Raw genomic sequence first — 18386 nt, 5'->3', positions numbered from 1 at the left:
ATTACCGTTCATAGTGGTGCCCCCGATAATGGTTTTAACAATAATTGAACTGATGCCGCGGGATGAAATTTGAGACGCGCATTCAGTGTCAGATTTTGCTTCAAGGGCTCTCCTAATGTACATTGTACATGCGGTGCATAGCATAGGGATAGACTGTGTTAGTGTACATGTACATCTATCTACATTTTTCGCCTAAATTTTGTATTGCTGCCATATATAACATGTGCAATTTGGTCAGCATTTTGCAAAACGACTTTTTCCAAACATCGAAATAAAAAAATAAAAACATCATAATTAGAAACGTGCAAGACAGTCTGCAATGTGAGCTTTGTCGGGTTTAGAAAGTAATACATTGTATTTGAGGTTGGATGACAGCCATTGATCTAGTTTGCCATGAATTAAACAGCCATTCAATTAATTGGCGAAATTAAATTTATTTTTATTTCCTGTTTTTTGCGAGGGTGGTGGGGGGGGGGGTGTTGCCCTGCATTTCCACAACTCCCTAGATCCAAACAGATTGGACCCTTGTCTTGGAAAGTGGCTTCGCCCCTACTAAGATAAAATTCCAATGTAGTTTACACTCGGAATTTTGTCACTGTTCAAATTGATCAAAATATGACACAGTTCTGAAGACCCTCAAATGATTTGACAACAGGGAAATGTGCCGCTTGGTTAGTGTATCATAAAGATTTTCTTGGCTAGCAGCCGGTACAATGTTCCACACAGTGATCATGTTCACACAGTTTGCATTTCCTTTGGTGACTGAGAAGGAACACCAAGCTCAACTGGAATTCAGGAAATACAGGGTTTTTTTCTTGTACGCCCCTTCCTTTTTTTGGGTAAACAGATACATTTACTGATAGTTTACTCTGTGCATTGGGAGGAAAATGTAGTTAATAATATTTTTGTTTTTGAAGTTCAAATCTACATATATAGTACATGTGAAATCTTCACAAATGGTGAAAATTAAAAGTCACAGAGGAGTCTTAAAAGTTAAATAATTTTTTGAATAAGTGGATGTAGAGGGTTTCACTATTTCCTTGATTGGCAATACAAAGAGAACTATATGATATGAAAACTGATATGAAAACCATGAAGTATTGCTTCTCAATAAATGTTTAAGTCCGGCAAAGCTTTTCAGGGCACCAGTGGCAAAGGCTATTCGTCACATTGCAGTTTGTTCTGATGACCTTTTATTTCAGCCCCAAAATGTTTTTTAAAGTTGTATATTTTCTTCGCCATAAACTTATATGATATCATTGTCATCAATTGCTAACTAAACATGGTATAATCTGAATTATTTGTTTATTTATGCCAGATTGGGCAAACTGCTTTGAAAAAAAAATATAACAAAATATCAAATTCAGTTAAGAAATTTGAAATTTGATTTGGCTTCATCACTGCAATAACCTGTCTTTCTGAAATTTTGTAATACTCAGTGCCTTGAGTACCTTGTTTGGTACGTACATGTATGTGCGCTATATAAGACTTTGATATTATTATTATTATAGATGCCTGTAAATTGCCTCATGTGACACAGCCTAATAGATGATGTTGTTGTAGAATCCTAAGTTTGACATTATTTATTCTATTTTCCATTTCTGTGCAGCACCCCTGCCCCATCATTGACCTACAATGCCACCAGTCCAACCAGTAACAATGTACCCTCTCAGGACCTCTACCAGTTATCACATTATCTCAAGGTAAGATCGCAATTTAATAACTCATATATCTGATAAGCAGAAAACATTGCTTAACAATTTTCTGTTAAGCATAATTAAGCAGGGTACCAGTCACATGGTGCATGTGATATGGATTTTGTGTCTGGTAACCATTTCAGTAAGCATATTTGGTTGTGCTTAATTAAAAAATATGTACCTGTTCTGCTCAAGTGTTGTTTTAAAAAAAGAAATTATAAAACAGAATTTGGGTATTTTTAAAGAAAAATAGTACTATGTTAACATGGGACACATCAGAAAATGTAAATTTAGAATGTGACCTTTCAACTGAACTTTTTGGTTAAATGGAAGCTGTTCGTGGCCGCTATGGGCATTTTGGTACAAGTCGGTTCCGGCTGGTACAGCCTCTAGTCTAAGGATGTGATTGCACGGTTTCTAAGACACTAGGCACTACTGGTTATTGTCAAAGAACAGTCTTCTCACTTGGTGTATCTCAACATATGCATAAAATAACCAACCTGTGAAAATTTGAGCTTAATCGGTCGTCGAAGTTGCGAGATAATAATGAAAGAAAAAACACCCTGGTCACACGAAGTTGTGTGCTTTCAGATGCTTGATTTCGTGACCTCAAATTCTAAATCAGAGGTCCCGAAATCAAATCAATACTTCTTTCTCGAAAACTGCGTTACGTCAGAGGGAGCCGTTTCTCACAATGTTTCATACTATCAAAAGCTCCCCATTACTCGTTACCAAGTAAGGTTTTATGCTAATAATTATGTTGTCCACTGCCTTTAACGATTGGTCATGTAATGATGACACTGTACAAGTAGCTCTATGTTTGAACATTACCTTTAATGTGAATGATGGATGACCCTCATGTATTGGAATGTCTCATGAACATGTAGAAGGAAGTATTAATAATCATTAATTGGATGTACCATGTAAACACATGGCCATGAACCGTAACAATCAGCAGTTTTAATTAACTGTGTCACAACTTGACAGCTGTCAACCAGTTTGGTTTATTGAGCTGTCAAATCTTACACATCCCTTTGTACTGTGCACATGGATCTTCACGAGCACATGTAGCAAAAGGAGCCGTGATTTATTGACATTCCAATTAAAGCGACAAGTAAAGCAGTTCTTTAAAAACAAAAATTAAAAAGTATCCTCACTTGGTGTATCCTAACATACGGGTGTATATTCATAAAATATTAAACATGTGAAAAGTTTTGTTCATTTCGTCATTGAAGATGCAAGAAAATAATGAAGGAAAAAAACCACGGCCCTTATTGCATAGAAAGTGTGCCTTTCTCAGAGTAAATTTTTTTGGGAAAGTGACCTCTTTCTCTGAAGCTGCATTCCTTCAAATGGGTCGTTTCTATTTTGATAAAACTAACAGCTGTCCAGTTTGTTTTTCTTCAAGTAAGTGTTTATTGTAGTTTTTGGAGTAATTACAAACGGTATAACCCACACTGTAGGCCAAGTTTTGCCCTGAACATGGAGGTAGCCCTGAACAAACCCAGAATTCAACAGATTTATAATGATCCTCATTGTCTTGTATCCTTCCTTGTAGCACTTAAAGACACTGGACACTATTGGTAATTGTCGAAGACCAGTCTTCTCACTTAGTGTATCTCAACATAAGCATAAATAACAAGCATGTGAACGTTTGAGCTCAATTGGTCATCGAACTTGCGAGAAAATGATGAAAGAAAAAACACCCATGTTTGATGAATTTGTGAGCTTTCAGATAGGAATAAAAGACTTCCGGCTAGAAGTCTTTTATTATTTTAGTGAGAAATTACCTCTTTCTCAAAATCTATGCTATTTCAGAGGGAGCCGTTTCTCACAATGTTTTATACTATTAATAGCTCTCCAACTCTCGTTACCAAGTCAGTTTTTAAGTTAATTTTTGTTTTGAGTAATTACCAACGAGTACCTTCCCTTTAACACGTTCTATTCACATCGTCATTATTTGAGGCATTAAGTTGAAAAAATGCACTTTCTAAGTAATAATTCTTGGGCCAAAAATAGACTGTCAGTAATTTAGTGTCTCTAAGCTGGCGTGACAGTTTTCTAGACCATGGTTTCTTATCACATTTCTGATTTATACCCAATGTTAATGTCATTGAATGCAAAAGGAAGTTGAGATTCACAAAACACACTTCCCAAGAAGTGCAACGGATCAGTGGGGCTAAATCCTTCACTGTGCATTAATGACATCAAAGTTGCTTGGAATGCCCTTTCCAAAACTTGGCTTAATATAGACTTGTGGACAAGTAATAGACTTGTGGACAAGTCGTTAATGGTCTGTCATGGTGATAGTCGAGCTGTTGTGATGCTGCAATAATTCAGGTCTCCGCGTTCAAATACTTAGGGCAGCAGTCTCAGGAGAATACCGCCAGTGTCACAGGAAATTGCAGAGAGACTCGGAACGCTATCACTGCAACAGATATTTAACAACTTGTCCACAAGTCTAGGCATTAGGCACAAGAGTGATTATATGTATTTACCATACAAGAAGGAAGGTGTTACTGAGTATATAGTTGAGTGCTGTGTGATTTCTATTGAAGGGCGCACCAAACTGACTGAACTTCAGTAGAATGGGCAAGTTCTGATGTCTAGTGGTTTAGACATCTGCCTTATCATGCAGGAAGGTCATGGTCTTGCATCCCAACCAAGACATCTCTGGACATATTTTGTTTCCTTCAGAATTCAGAGAACGCTCATAATATGCAGTGGGAATCTGGGATGTTTCTTTAAACAATACGATTTGTGGGCAAATAACTGTTCATTACCGCCCCCACTAAGTTAGAGCACTGACAACATGACATTATTTTAAAGGCAGTGGACACTATTGGTAATTACTCAAAATAATTATAAGCATAAAACCTTACACGGTAACAAGTAATGGGGAGAGGTTGATGGTGTAAAACATTGTGAGAAACGGCTCCCTCTGAAGTGGAGTAGTTTTCGAGAAGGAAATAATTTTCCGCGAATTTGATTTTGTGACCTCATAATTAGATTTTGATGTCTCAAAAGTTTAGAATTTGAGGTCTCGTAATCAAGCATCTGAAAGCACACAACTTCGTGTGACAAGGGTGTTTTTTCCTTTCATAGTTATCTCGCAACTCCGACGACCAATCAAGCTCAAATTTGCATAGGTTTGTTATTTTATGCATATGTTGAGATACAGCAAGTGAGAAGACTGGTCTTTGACAATTACCAATAGTGTCCACTGGCTTTAAGGAGATGTTCTTTTAAGCACCTTTTTAACCTTTGGACCTCAGCTAGGACACCATGGGGCTTGAAGTCACTAAAATACCAATTTAATTAAATTCAATGTTCACTTTGGTCAAGAGATCAAACACAAGAAGAAGAAGTAAACCCTTACAAGGTGTTACATAAATGGGTCCCATGTAATTTAAAACCTTTAAAACTTGTCTGGAAGTACATTTGTAAATAATGAGAAGTGCTTTGAGTTTCAATAGATAAAGGGATAAACAAAATTAGTTATTTTAGTTCTAAATATTTTGTGTACAGTTTAGTGGCTTGTCGTAGCCATTGGACTCCAGTTCTGATGGCTGAATAATTGAAGTGTGTGTTCAATTCTTGGTCATGCCAGTTCTGTCCTTCAGCAAGGCACTTAAAGGCAGTGGACACTACTGGTAATAACTCAAAATAATTATTGGCATAAAACCTTTCTTGGTTACGAGTAATGGGGAGAGGTTGATGGTATAAAACATTGTGAGAAACGGCTCCCTCTGAAGTGACGTAGTTTTTGAGAAAGAAGTAATTTTCCACAAATTTGATATCGAGACCTCAGATTTAGAACTTGAGGTCTCGAAATCAACCATCTAAACGCACACAACTTTGTGTGACAAGGGTTATTTTTTCTTTCATTATTATCTCGCAACTTCGATGACCGATTGAGCTAAAATTTTCACAGGTTTATGTATATGTTGAAATACACCAACTGTGAAGGCTAGTCTTTGACAATTACCAATAGTGTCCACTGCCTTTAACCATAATTGATTCTCTTAATCCAAGTGTTTTAATTGGAACCTGAGGCTGTTGAGACAGTATTGTCTTGGATTAACCTCTTAACGCTAAATCAGGAAGCTTGGTGTTGTATGCTCCCCATAGAGTTGAGAGGAATGGTCTAATATGCCAATGAACTGGGATAATAATGCTATAAAGTGCCTCGCTCTAGCTACTATAGGATGTGTGCGCTATAAGAACTAGGTCTCCTGACGATGACTAGAGCAAGCTAGTCAAAACGTTGTGACCAAACCCAAGAACTGACTCCGCGGTAGTACAGTTAATTACGATCCTATAAGCTAAAGTAGTAGTCCCAGCCTATTTCTATACCATCTGTCTAGGTAATAGTTAATAAGCAGGACAGTTCTTTTCAGAACTGAGAAGTCTCCGAACACCCGAACAATCTACTCCGCGGTAGTAGAATTAAGCAAGACAGTTCTCGAAGAACAACTCTACCTGGCAAGTAGATACACACATGGTGTTACCGCAAACCAAATATAAGAACTAGGTTACTATTACAATTTGAAGTAAGCTGAAAATTGGATACATGTGTCTGTCAGAGCTGCCAGCCCTCCCTGATTCTGCAGAAATTTTCCGGAAATTAAATCTTTCCATTTCCCCCTTTTATGTTTAATGTAGTTCTAAATATCACCCTGATTGTTGTGCAAAATCTCCCTGATTGCGCCAACCTTATTGAGCAGTACATGTGTTTGCATTACTTTTGTCTAGTATGACAGTACATGTATACTTGCATTATTCTTGTCTTGTGTGTTAAAAACACTTAACCAAAATGGGACGATCCATACAGGAGGATGGATTCATGCTTTAACAGTGTTTAAGCACAGCTCATTGTAGTGTCACGTTCTGCATGCTATTGGCATTGACTGACACTCTTTTCCCCTGGCCCAGGAGAGCCAGGCTAAGTGCCACTTGCAATGGTGCCCGTTTGATTTTCTCCAGTGTGTGTGTGTGTGGAAATCGATTCAATATCATCATGAGCAAAATGACTTGTTACAAAATGCTACAATTAGCCTCACGTCCTGGTGTGGGCAAAGCACATAATCCCCCACAGCATGCAACAGATCCCTGCGCACAAGTCAACCCCCAAGAGCCCATTTCCAACAGTGTGTTAATATGATTGTAGTGTTCTAGTTGTAGGGTAAGTGTTTAAGCAGCTGTGGATCCCTCTTCCCATCCTGTCCGTCTCCTCGATGATCTCCTTCTCCTTGCATAGGTCTTATCCTCCGTTAGGATGAACTCTCAAATGCCAGCTAACATAACTACTTGACTAGACATAATTTTCTTCAAATATCCCTCGTGGCTGGGAAAGGTCTCTGAAATATAAGGTTGAGAGCTAAGCAAGCTGTGTTTTAAGTAGCTCATACTGTACATATAAACTCAAGTATGTATGGCTGGACAATGTTAATTGAAAAAACTTTGTGTAGAGAGTAAGATATTTACACATCAGGCTATGGGATAGTTTTAAAAGGGCACCGAGGCCAAGACCAGGGCAACAGAGGACATGGCTTCCGTGAAAAGTGACCAGTGATTCATTTCAAACCATGTGTTATGACTTCATGTTAAGGCAGAAAAACAGAGCAGGAATACTTCCCCTTTTGACCAAATAAGGTTCAGTGTAGCTATGTGTATTTCTCTCTAGCATCAGCAGCTTTCTTGACAGAGTGTTATTATAAACATTGCCATAGAATGAAGTTTAGAATGAATGAACTATTAGCTTGATAATACACATTGACAGATACTATGGTCACTTTTTAATGTCATGTGCCCAATTTCATAGAGCTGCTTAAGCAAATAATATTGCTTAAATCAAAATAAGCATGATACCACTTAAAATTGGACATGTGACATGGGCCTTGAAGCACAAAAGGTTGCTAAGCACAACAAACCGTTGCTTAGTCAAAAAATATGTTACCGGCTAGAACACCAAACTGTTACCATTGCTGTGACTGATACCCCGGTCATTTCTTTGCTTAACGCATAATTTTCTGTTTGAATTATTATAGCTTTATGAAATTGGGCCCAGGTAAATTGGCCAGAAAAACTTATTCTGATAAGCACAATTTTGCTGTGCTCAGCTACTTTTTTTTTAGCAGCTCATATGAAATTGGGTCCAGTGTAAAAGACCCTCAGGCCAAGTAAAAAGAGAAACATGTTTAGCCTCCCGCCCACTTCCTTATTAAGAGGCTGCCTTCTTTTTATATATATGTATATTTTGTTTTAATGATTTTTTTTTTGTAAATGGAAAAAAGGGATACATTTTAATGGTCTCATCAAGAAAACACTTTACTTAAAAAATGTGTCGGGCAGTCGTTAAAAAAAAAAAGGGTCCTCTTCCTTCATTTTTTTTAAAGTATGCTTTGTTTTGTTCAATGTCTTGTCCAGCATGTTTCATCTTTTGATTGTGAGTTTGAACAGTAGAAAAAACAATGGATTTTTGAAATTTTAAAAAGAATGGTAGCCATCTTGAAAAAAATAAAAATAAAAAGCCCCTCCTTCATTTTTTTTTTAGAAACCCGGATGCTAAACATGTTTCTTTTTTTACACGGCCTATTGTTTAAAACACTTTGTCTTGAATATCTCCTCTCTTTTTTTTCTCCGTGTAGGAGGCATTACACAGAGAGCAGATGCTGGAGCAGAAGCTTGCCGGCTTACAGCGTCTCCTCACATCAACCCAAGAAGCATCTGAGAACAGCTGGCAGGCACTCATCGATGAAGACAGACTCCTCTCAAGATTAGAGGTCCTTGAGAGTCAACTTAGAGCGTATTCAAAGGTGACCAGTTCACTTCCCATGGTTTGCCCCCCTCCCTGTCTCAAATCAGCCAATGATTCTCCCTCCCCCCCCCCAAAGGAAATTGATGCAAAAATAAGTCATTTGAACAGGCTTCTTTTATATGGGCAGGGAAAGGATCGGGTTGTCGTCATTTGTTACATGATTCATGTAGGTTTGTTACTCAATACTTCCTTAACCCAGTAACATAAATGTCAGGGGTCTCCACAAAACAAGCTTGCTTAGGCATGTTAGGAGACTCCCACCTTTTAATCATTACGTTGTATAAAGTAATAATAATAATAATAACTGTATTTATAACGCCCTTTTGCCTAAGGATACAAAGCGCCAGGTATTATTACTGCAAGGAGTAGGACGAAGTTTGAGATATAAGACCTAATCCTTAGCACCATGTAATGGTTTACAAGGTATCTGATGTGTATTATTGTGAAAGCAAACTGATTGAGTAGAAATAAACTGAACTGAATTTGAACACTGATTTTATTTCTTCTACAGGCCAACTCTGAGGAGAGTATACGTAAGGAGCTGGTAGCTTTACAGGAAGATAAACATAACTATGAGTCTACTGCCAAAGAGTCTCTCAAGACAGCGCTAGAAGAGAAGTTAGAAGCGTGTCGCAAACTCTCCGACATGGAGGTGAGGGTTTCACACTAAATAGTTTACTTATTCCAGAAACTGCAGCACATTGGCAGAGAGGTCTACTGCCCTCTGGTGAAGTAAATTCATTTGCAGAATGGCAGTTTTTTAAAATTATTATTGGTTTATTAAAAATCAAATGTAGCAGCCAAAAGGCTGAATTGTGTTTAGGTTAACAATATAAAAAAACATTCAAACATCAAAAACCAGCAAATATACAATACGAGATTATAAAAATGGAGTAGATGTTTGCATCCCAGCCTGACACGTTGTCGTGTCGCTTGTATGTAAAAAGTGTTCACCATACTACGGACCGTGTCACTTGTGACATCACATGTTTACAAAAGAGTCACAGAGCCTAGACTTCCAGAAGGCATAATTTGAACGCAGTTGTAAGGACAAAATCTATAATATATCATCTATGCACCAAGATTGCACTACTTTTTTTTTCATTGTTATATTTTCTACAGAAATGGACACATCTCAAAACTTGTTCAGCCGTTACTTTTAAAACTCTTGATTAAGTTTCCCATATGACAGTGTGGTATCTCACCTGCCAGAAATTCCCATTCTTGCCATTCTTTTCTATTCCTTGCTGTTGTGTCCATACTGTTATATCTTATGCCACCCCTCCATCTCCGTCTTTGTCTGCCTGTTCTCCTTTTCCCTGTCCTTCAGAGGGAGCCATTTCTCACAATATTTTATACTATCAACAGCTCTCCGTTGCTCATTACCAAGTAAGTTTTTATGCTAACAACTATTTTTAGTAACTGCCAATGGTGTACAGTGTCTTTAAACACTTCCCATCTTATTTTTTTTTTACAGAGGATGCTGAGCAACTCCGAGGATGAGTGTGCGCACTCTAAGGAGGAAGTAGAACGTCTTCAGGAGGAGCAGCAGACATTGATAACCAAACATTCAGAGGTGGTGGCTGAGCTCAAGGAGGTGGCAGAGAAACTTGTTGAGGCAGAGAAACTGCACGCAGATGAGGTTAGTTCATTTAGTGAGGGGTAGAGGTTGAAATTGTGTATGAAAAAGCCTTTGGAGCGCTACGGTTGCCCAGGTTGTATACTCCCCAGGGAGCTGAGAAAGCTTGACGGAATGTTGTTGGCACAATGACTAGGGCACTAATGTAAAGCGCATCGAAATGGTTGTTGTGAAATGTGCTACATGTATATACATGAAAGAGCTTGTTACTATTATTATTAGTGTATATATAATATGTCCAGATAAATTGTCCACATTGTGTCTGTAAACCTGTAAACATTTGGGAGGTACCAGGGGTGGATTTCACAAAGAGTTAAGAATAGTCTTATCTGTAGTTTATGAGTTACTCGCGCTAACTTAGGACTAGCCATAAGTTTGTAATAAGCCCTAGGACTTGTCCTAAGTTAAGACTATCTTTGGGAAATCTGTATTAAGGGGGAACCTAGGGCCGCAATCAATTTTCAGGAGTTTTGACAGACATTAACTCTCTTTTCTGAACCTGAGGCAAAAATACAGCGTTTTTGCACAGAGCCTCTCCTGTGTGATTAAGACATTATTACAAAATCAAGATCCAACACTTCCGACAGTTTGCTTAATCTCTGACCATTCAGGAAACCTTGATAATTCAATGCTTGAACTTTATGGGATCAGATACACACCTGCCAATCTACTCATATTTATGGGATCAGATACACACCTGCCAATCTACTCATATTTATGGGATCAGATACACACCTGCCAATCTACTCATATTTATGGGATCAGATACACACCTGCCAATCTACTCATATTTATGGGATCAGATACACACCTGCCAATCTACTCATATTTATGGGATCAGATACACACCTGCCAATCTACTCATATTTATGGGATCAGATACACACCTGCCAATCTACTCATATTTATGGGATCAGATACACACCTGCCAATCTACTCATATTTATGGGATCAGATACACACCTGCCAATCTACTCATATTTATGGGATCAGATACACACCTGCCAATCTACTCATATTTATGGGATCAGATACACACCTGCCAATCTACTCATATTTATGGGATCAGATACACACCTGCCAATCTACTCATATTTATGGGATCAGATACACACCTGCCAATCTACTCATATTTATGGGATCAGATACACACCTGCCAATCTACTCATATTTATGGGATCAGATACACACCTGCCAATCTACTCATATTTATGGGATCAGATACACACCTGCCAATCTACTCATATTTATGGGATCAGATACACACCTGCCAATCTACTCATATTTATGGGATCAGATACACACCTGCCAATCTACTCATATTTATGGGATCAGATACACACCTGCCAATCTACTCATATTTATGGGATCAGATACACACCTGCCAATCTACTCATATTTATGGGATCAGATACACACCTGCCAATCTACTCATATTTATGGGATCAGATACACACCTGCCAATCTACTCATATTTATGGGATCAGATACACACCTGCCAATCTACTCATATTTATGGGATCAGATACACACCTGCCAATCTACTCATATTTATGGGATCAGATACACACCTGCCAATCTACTCATATTTATGGGATCAGATACACACCTGCCAATCTACTCATATTTATGGGATCAGATACACACCTGCCAATCTACTCATATTTATGGGATCAGATACACACCTGCCAATCTACTCATATTTATGGGATCAGATACACACCTGCCAATCTACTCATATTATGGGATCAGATACACACCTGCCAATCTACTCATATTTATGGGATCAGATACACACCTGCCAATCTACTCATATTTATGGGATCAGATACACACCTGCCAATCTACTCATATTTATGGGATCAGATACACACCTGCCAATCTACTCATATTTATGGGATCAGATACACACCTGCCAATCTACTCATATTTATGGGATCAGATACACACCTGCCAATCTACTCATATTTATGGGATCAGATACACACCTGCCAATCTACTCATATTTATGGGATCAGATACACACCTGCCAATCTACTCATATTTATGGGATCAGATACACACCTGCCAATCTACTCATATTTATGGGATCAGATACACACCTGCCAATCTACTCATATTTATGGGATCAGATACACACCTGCCAATCTACTCATATTTATGGGATCAGATACACACCTGCCAATCTACTCATATTTATGGGATCAGATACACACCTGCCAATCTACTCATATTTATGGGATCAGATACACACCTGCCAATCTACTCATATTTATGGGATCAGATACACACCTGCCAATCTACTCATATTTATGGGATCAGATACACACCTGCCAATCTACTCATATTTATGGGATCAGATACACACCTGCCAATCTACTCATATTTATGGGATCAGATACACACCTGCCAATCTACTCATATTTATGGGATCAGATACACACCTGCCAATCTACTCATATTTATGGGATCAGATACACACCTGCCAATCTACTCATATTTATGGGATCAGATACACACCTGCCAATCTACTCATATTTATGGGATCAGATACACACCTGCCAATCTACTCATATTTATGGGATCAGATACACACCTGCCAATCTACTCATATTTATGGGATCAGATACACACCTGCCAATCTACTCATATTTATGGGATCAGATACACACCTGCCAATCTACTCATATTTATGGGATCAGATACACACCTGCCAATCTACTCATATTTATGGGATCAGATACACACCTGCCAATCTACTCATATTTATGGGATCAGATACACACCTGCCAATCTACTCATATTTATGGGATCAGATACACACCTGCCAATCTACTCATATTTATGGGATCAGATACACACCTGCCAATCTACTCATATTTATGGGATCAGATACACACCTGCCAATCTACTCATATTTATGGGATCAGATACACACCTGCCAATCTACTCATATTTATGGGATCAGATACACACCTGCCAATCTACTCATATTTATGGGATCAGATACACACCTGCCAATCTACTCATATTTATGGGATCAGATACACACCTGCCAATCTACTCATATTTATGGGATCAGATACACACCTGCCAATCTACTCATATTTATGGGATCAGATACACACCTGCCAATCTACTCATATTTATGGGATCAGATACACACCTGCCAATCTACTCATATTTATGGGATCAGATACACACCTGCCAATCTACTCATATTTATGGGATCAGATACACACCTGCCAATCTACTCATATTTATGGGATCAGATACACACCTGCCAATCTACTCATATTTATGGGATCAGATACACACCTGCCAATCTACTCATATTTATGGGATCAGATACACACCTGCCAATCTACTCATATTTATGGGATCAGATACACACCTGCCAATCTACTCATATTTATGGGATCAGATACACACCTGCCAATCTACTCATATTTATGGGATCAGATACACACCTGCCAATCTACTCATATTTATGGGATCAGATACACACCTGCCAATCTACTCATATTTATGGGATCAGATACACACCTGCCAATCTACTCATATTTATGGGATCAGATACACACCTGCCAATCTACTCATATTTATGGGATCAGATACACACCTGCCAATCTACTCATATTTATGGGATCAGATACACACCTGCCAATCTACTCATATTTATGGGATCAGATACACACCTGCCAATCTACTCATATTTATGGGATCAGATACACACCTGCCAATCTACTCATATTTATGGGATCAGATACACACCTGCCAATCTACTCATATTTATGGGATCAGATACACACCTGCCAATCTACTCATATTTATGGGATCAGATACACACCTGCCAATCTACTCATATTTATGGGATCAGATACACACCTGCCAATCTACTCATATTTATGGGATCAGATACACACCTGCCAATCTACTCATATTTATGGGATCAGATACACACCTGCCAATCTACTCATATTTATGGGATCAGATACACACCTGCCAATCTACTCATATTTATGGGATCAGATACACACCTGCCAATCTACTCATATTTATGGGATCAGATACACACCTGCCAATCTACTCATATTTATGGGATCAGATACACACCTGCCAATCTACTCATATTTATGGGATCAGATACACACCTGCCAATCTACTCATATTTATGGGATCAGATACACACCTGCCAATCTACTCATATTTATGGGATCAGATACACACCTGCCAATCTACTCATATTTATGGGATCAGATACACACCTGCCAATCTACTCATATTTATGGGATCAGATACACACCTGCCAATCTACTCATATTTATGGGATCAGATACACACCTGCCAATCTACTCATATTTATGGGATCAGATACACACCTGCCAATCTACTCATATTTATGGGATCAGATACACACCTGCCAATCTACTCATATTTATGGGATCAGATACACACCTGCCAATCTACTCATATTTATGGGATCAGATACACACCTGCCAATCTACTCATATTTATGGGATCAGATACACACCTGCCAATCTACTCATATTTATGGGATCAGATACACACCTGCCAATCTACTCATATTTATGGGATCAGATACACACCTGCCAATCTACTCATATTTATGGGATCAGATACACACCTGCCAATCTACTCATATTTATGGGATCAGATACACACCTGCCAATCTACTCATATTTATGGGATCAGATACACACCTGCCAATCTACTCATATTTATGGGATCAGATACACACCTGACCAATCTACTCATATTTATGGGATCAGATACACACCTGCCAATCTACTCATATTTATGGGATCAGATACACACCTGCCAATCTACTCATATTTATGGGATCAGATACACACCTGCCAATCTACTCATATTTATGGGATCAGATACACACCTGCCAATCTACTCATATTTATGGGATCAGATACACACCTGCCAATCTACTCATATTTATGGGATCAGATACACACCTGCCAATCTACTCATATTTATGGGATCAGATACACACCTGCCAATCTACTCATATTTATGGGATCAGATACACACCTGCCAATCTACTCATATTATGGGATCAGATACACACCTGCCAATCTACTCATATTTATGGGAATCAGATACACACCTGCCAATCTACTCATATTTATGGGATCAGATACACACCTGCCAATCTACTCATATTTATGGGATCATATTTATGGGATCAGATACACACTGCCAATCTACTCATATTTATGGGATCAGATACACACCTGCCAATCTACTCATTTATGGGATCAGATACACACCTGCCAATCTACTCATACTTTATGGGATCAGATACACACCTGCCAATCTACTCATATTTATGGGATCAGATACACACCTGCCAATCTACTCATATTTATGGGATCAGATACACACCTGCCAATCTACTCATATTTATGGGATCAGATACACACCTGCCAATCTACTCATATTTATGGGATCAGATACACACCTGCCAATCTACTCATATTTATGGGATCAGATACACACCTGCCAATCTACTCATATTTATGGGATCAGATACACACCTGCCAATCTACTCATATTTATGGGATCAGATACACACCTGCCAATCTACTCATATTCAGCCTGAGGCAAGGAGTACCTACGCTATCAGAGTCCAAACATCTGGGCCATATTTCATAGAGCTACTTTAAGCAGCCAAACACAATATAATTATGCTTACCAGAACAGGGTTACCAGCAAAAATGCCATGTCACATGTACAATTTGTGACTGGTATTCTGCTCATTTCTGCTAAGCATAAAATTGTTTACCAATATTTTCTGCTTAAGCAGTTCCTTGAAATTTGCCCCAGGGTATTAAGTAGAAGCGTAGGCTGGAGGTGGTCAAGTAGACTGGAGGATACCGTTCATATAATAAAAAAAGCTCATTGCAAGAATATTCCACAGTACACTCGATGCTCAATATTTACAGCTATTCAAAATCGGGGGTTATTTTACTACCCTTTATTGCAGGTGGAGAGATTAACGATCGAGAAGACGGAGTTAGAGCGGAAGGTAGACATCGCATCTCGTGAGGAGATCGCCTTGGCAACGAGGATCGAGGAGATGCAGGCTGAGTGTGACTTTGCCAGGGAGCAACTTATGGCTGTCAAACGTGAGTCTGGTATAGTATAGTAGATGTTCCTCAGTCTGAATCTGAATTATATAGACGACAAAGCATCATAACGAAAAACATCACACCAACTTTTTGTAGAGAAGACATTGAAGAAATTTCAGTTTTAGAGTTGGAGGAAAACAATCCTAGTAGGGAAAACCCATGCAACTAGGGCCCAATTTCATAGAGCTGCTTAAGCTCTAAATTTTGTTTAAGCAAAAAAATCCTTGCTCGGTAAAATCAGATTACCAGCCAAGATTCCAACAACAGCTACATACCAGTCACAAGCAATGTATACGACATGAAATTTTTGCCAGTAATATGTATAAAATAAGCAAGCTATTTTCGTGCTTAAGCATTTTTCTTTTTGCTTAAGCAGCTCTATGAAATTGGCCCCAGGTAGGGACTGAAAAACCCAATCCACATGCAAGTCTCAATGTGTCAAACATCAATAACCGCTGAAGAAAAAATGATAAAGTGTGGTTCATACATGTAGCTCATTCAAAGATGTGACTGCAAAGCTCATTTGATGCACAAATCACAGCAACAAATCGCTCTTGTTAAAATGTGCTTAACTTTTCATACTAACTCCACCCTGGTACGTATTTCAAGTATCGGCCATGTGGCATTTTTACCACTCAATCTTAGATCTTGTCTTTGTACCACAAAATTCAAATCTGTTCTCTAAACTTATCTTATGTCCCAGGTTTTCAAGGACTTATTTTGTTGTGTCTGTTTTCTTTCGTTTTGTTTTTGTTTTTACTGCGCCATGAACACCGCCAGCAGGGTAGATATTTGTTTGCTTGATGTTTGTTTGTTTCTTTAGATGATCTTCCCATCAAGGGAACTTGGCAAATTCCCACAAGGGGATATAAACACCAAGCTGGCAACAGCCAACTTCTCTCATTCAAGCATTGGTTTTACGTAAATAATTAAGGATTGCACAAATCAAGAAATTGTGATCCAGTAACTAGACGACAATACTTTTTCTAGTCATTGTGAAATGAGCAGTTCGCTTGGGGATTCAAACACACAACCTTGTGGTTGCAAGATCACTGGACCACGGATATGTGTGCATTACAAATTATTTATTATTATTATTGTTTCCTCCTTTCAGTTCGTTATGAAGAGGCTCAAGAGCAGCTCAGCCACTACGTCAAGGAGAAGGAGAACCCAGAAGAGAAAGAAGGACTGGCGAAGGACAAAAACCGGAAGATCATCCAAGAAAATGAAGATGACTCCAGACAGATCAGCAATAAAGATGAGACGGATTCCTCTGATACCAAGGATAATACTATAGGTGAGTTCTTAGTTGGGTAAATTCTTATCTGGGAGTGAGACGGATAACAAAGGATAATACTATAGGTGAGTTCTTAGTTGGGTAAATTCTCATCTGGGAGTGAGATGGATAACAAAGGATAATACTATAGGTGAGTTCTTAGTTGGGTAAATTCTTATCTGGCAGTGAGATGGATAACAAAGGATAATACTATAGGTGAGTTCTTAGTTGGGTAAATTCTCATCTGGGAGTGAGATGGATAACAAAGGATAATACTATAGGTGAGTTCTTAGTTGGGTAAATTCTTATCTGGGAGTGAGACGGATAACAAAGGATAATACTGTTAGAGAGTTCTTAGTTGTGTAAACTCTTATCTGGGCCTGAGTTCATAGTGAGATTGATACAAGGATAATACTATAGGTGAGTTCTTAGTTGGGTAAATTCTTATCTTGGAGTGAGACAGATAACACAAAACTTAGGTGAGTTTTTTTATTGGGTGAACTCTTATCTGGGCCTGAGTTCATAGTGAGACGAATTCCTCGGTTACCAAGGATAATACTGTAGGTGAGTTCTTAGTTGGGTAAATTCTTATCTGGGCCCTAGTTCATAGTGACATGGATATCTCAAACACCAAGGATAACGCTACGATGAGTTCTTTGTTGGGTAAATTCTTATCTGGGCCTGAGTTAATAATGCTGCTTTAACACCTTAATGTTAGTATTTTAAAGAATTGTACGTGTCCATCCGCAATGTTTTTTTCCCCCAGAAATATTTTGGAGCTGCATGC

The 18386-nt window shown here is 38.5% G+C and overlaps 1 protein-coding gene across 4 annotated transcripts in view; it reads left to right on the top strand.

Moving 5' to 3' along the window:
- Nucleotides 1-18386, top strand: part of LOC117306863 (sarcolemmal membrane-associated protein-like) — a 57241-nt gene that overhangs the window by 18951 nt on the left and 19904 nt on the right. For all 4 annotated transcript variants that reach the window (XM_033791421.1, XM_033791420.1, XM_033791419.1 and 1 more), the window contains exons 5-10: nt 1610-1703; nt 8348-8515; nt 9029-9169; nt 9995-10159; nt 16179-16320; nt 17438-17620. In XM_033791421.1, the coding sequence (XP_033647312.1) occupies nt 1610-1703; nt 8348-8515; nt 9029-9169; nt 9995-10159; nt 16179-16320; nt 17438-17620 (893 nt within the window). The remainder of the gene's footprint in view (nt 1-1609; nt 1704-8347; nt 8516-9028; nt 9170-9994; nt 10160-16178; nt 16321-17437; nt 17621-18386) is intronic.

Source organism: Asterias rubens, chromosome 2 (assembly GCF_902459465.1).
Source record: "Asterias rubens chromosome 2, eAstRub1.3, whole genome shotgun sequence".
Lineage (NCBI taxonomy): Eukaryota > Metazoa > Echinodermata > Asteroidea > Forcipulatida > Asteriidae > Asterias > Asterias rubens.
Note: the sequence above shows the minus strand (reverse complement) of the source record. Positions and strands in the feature narration are given on the sequence as shown.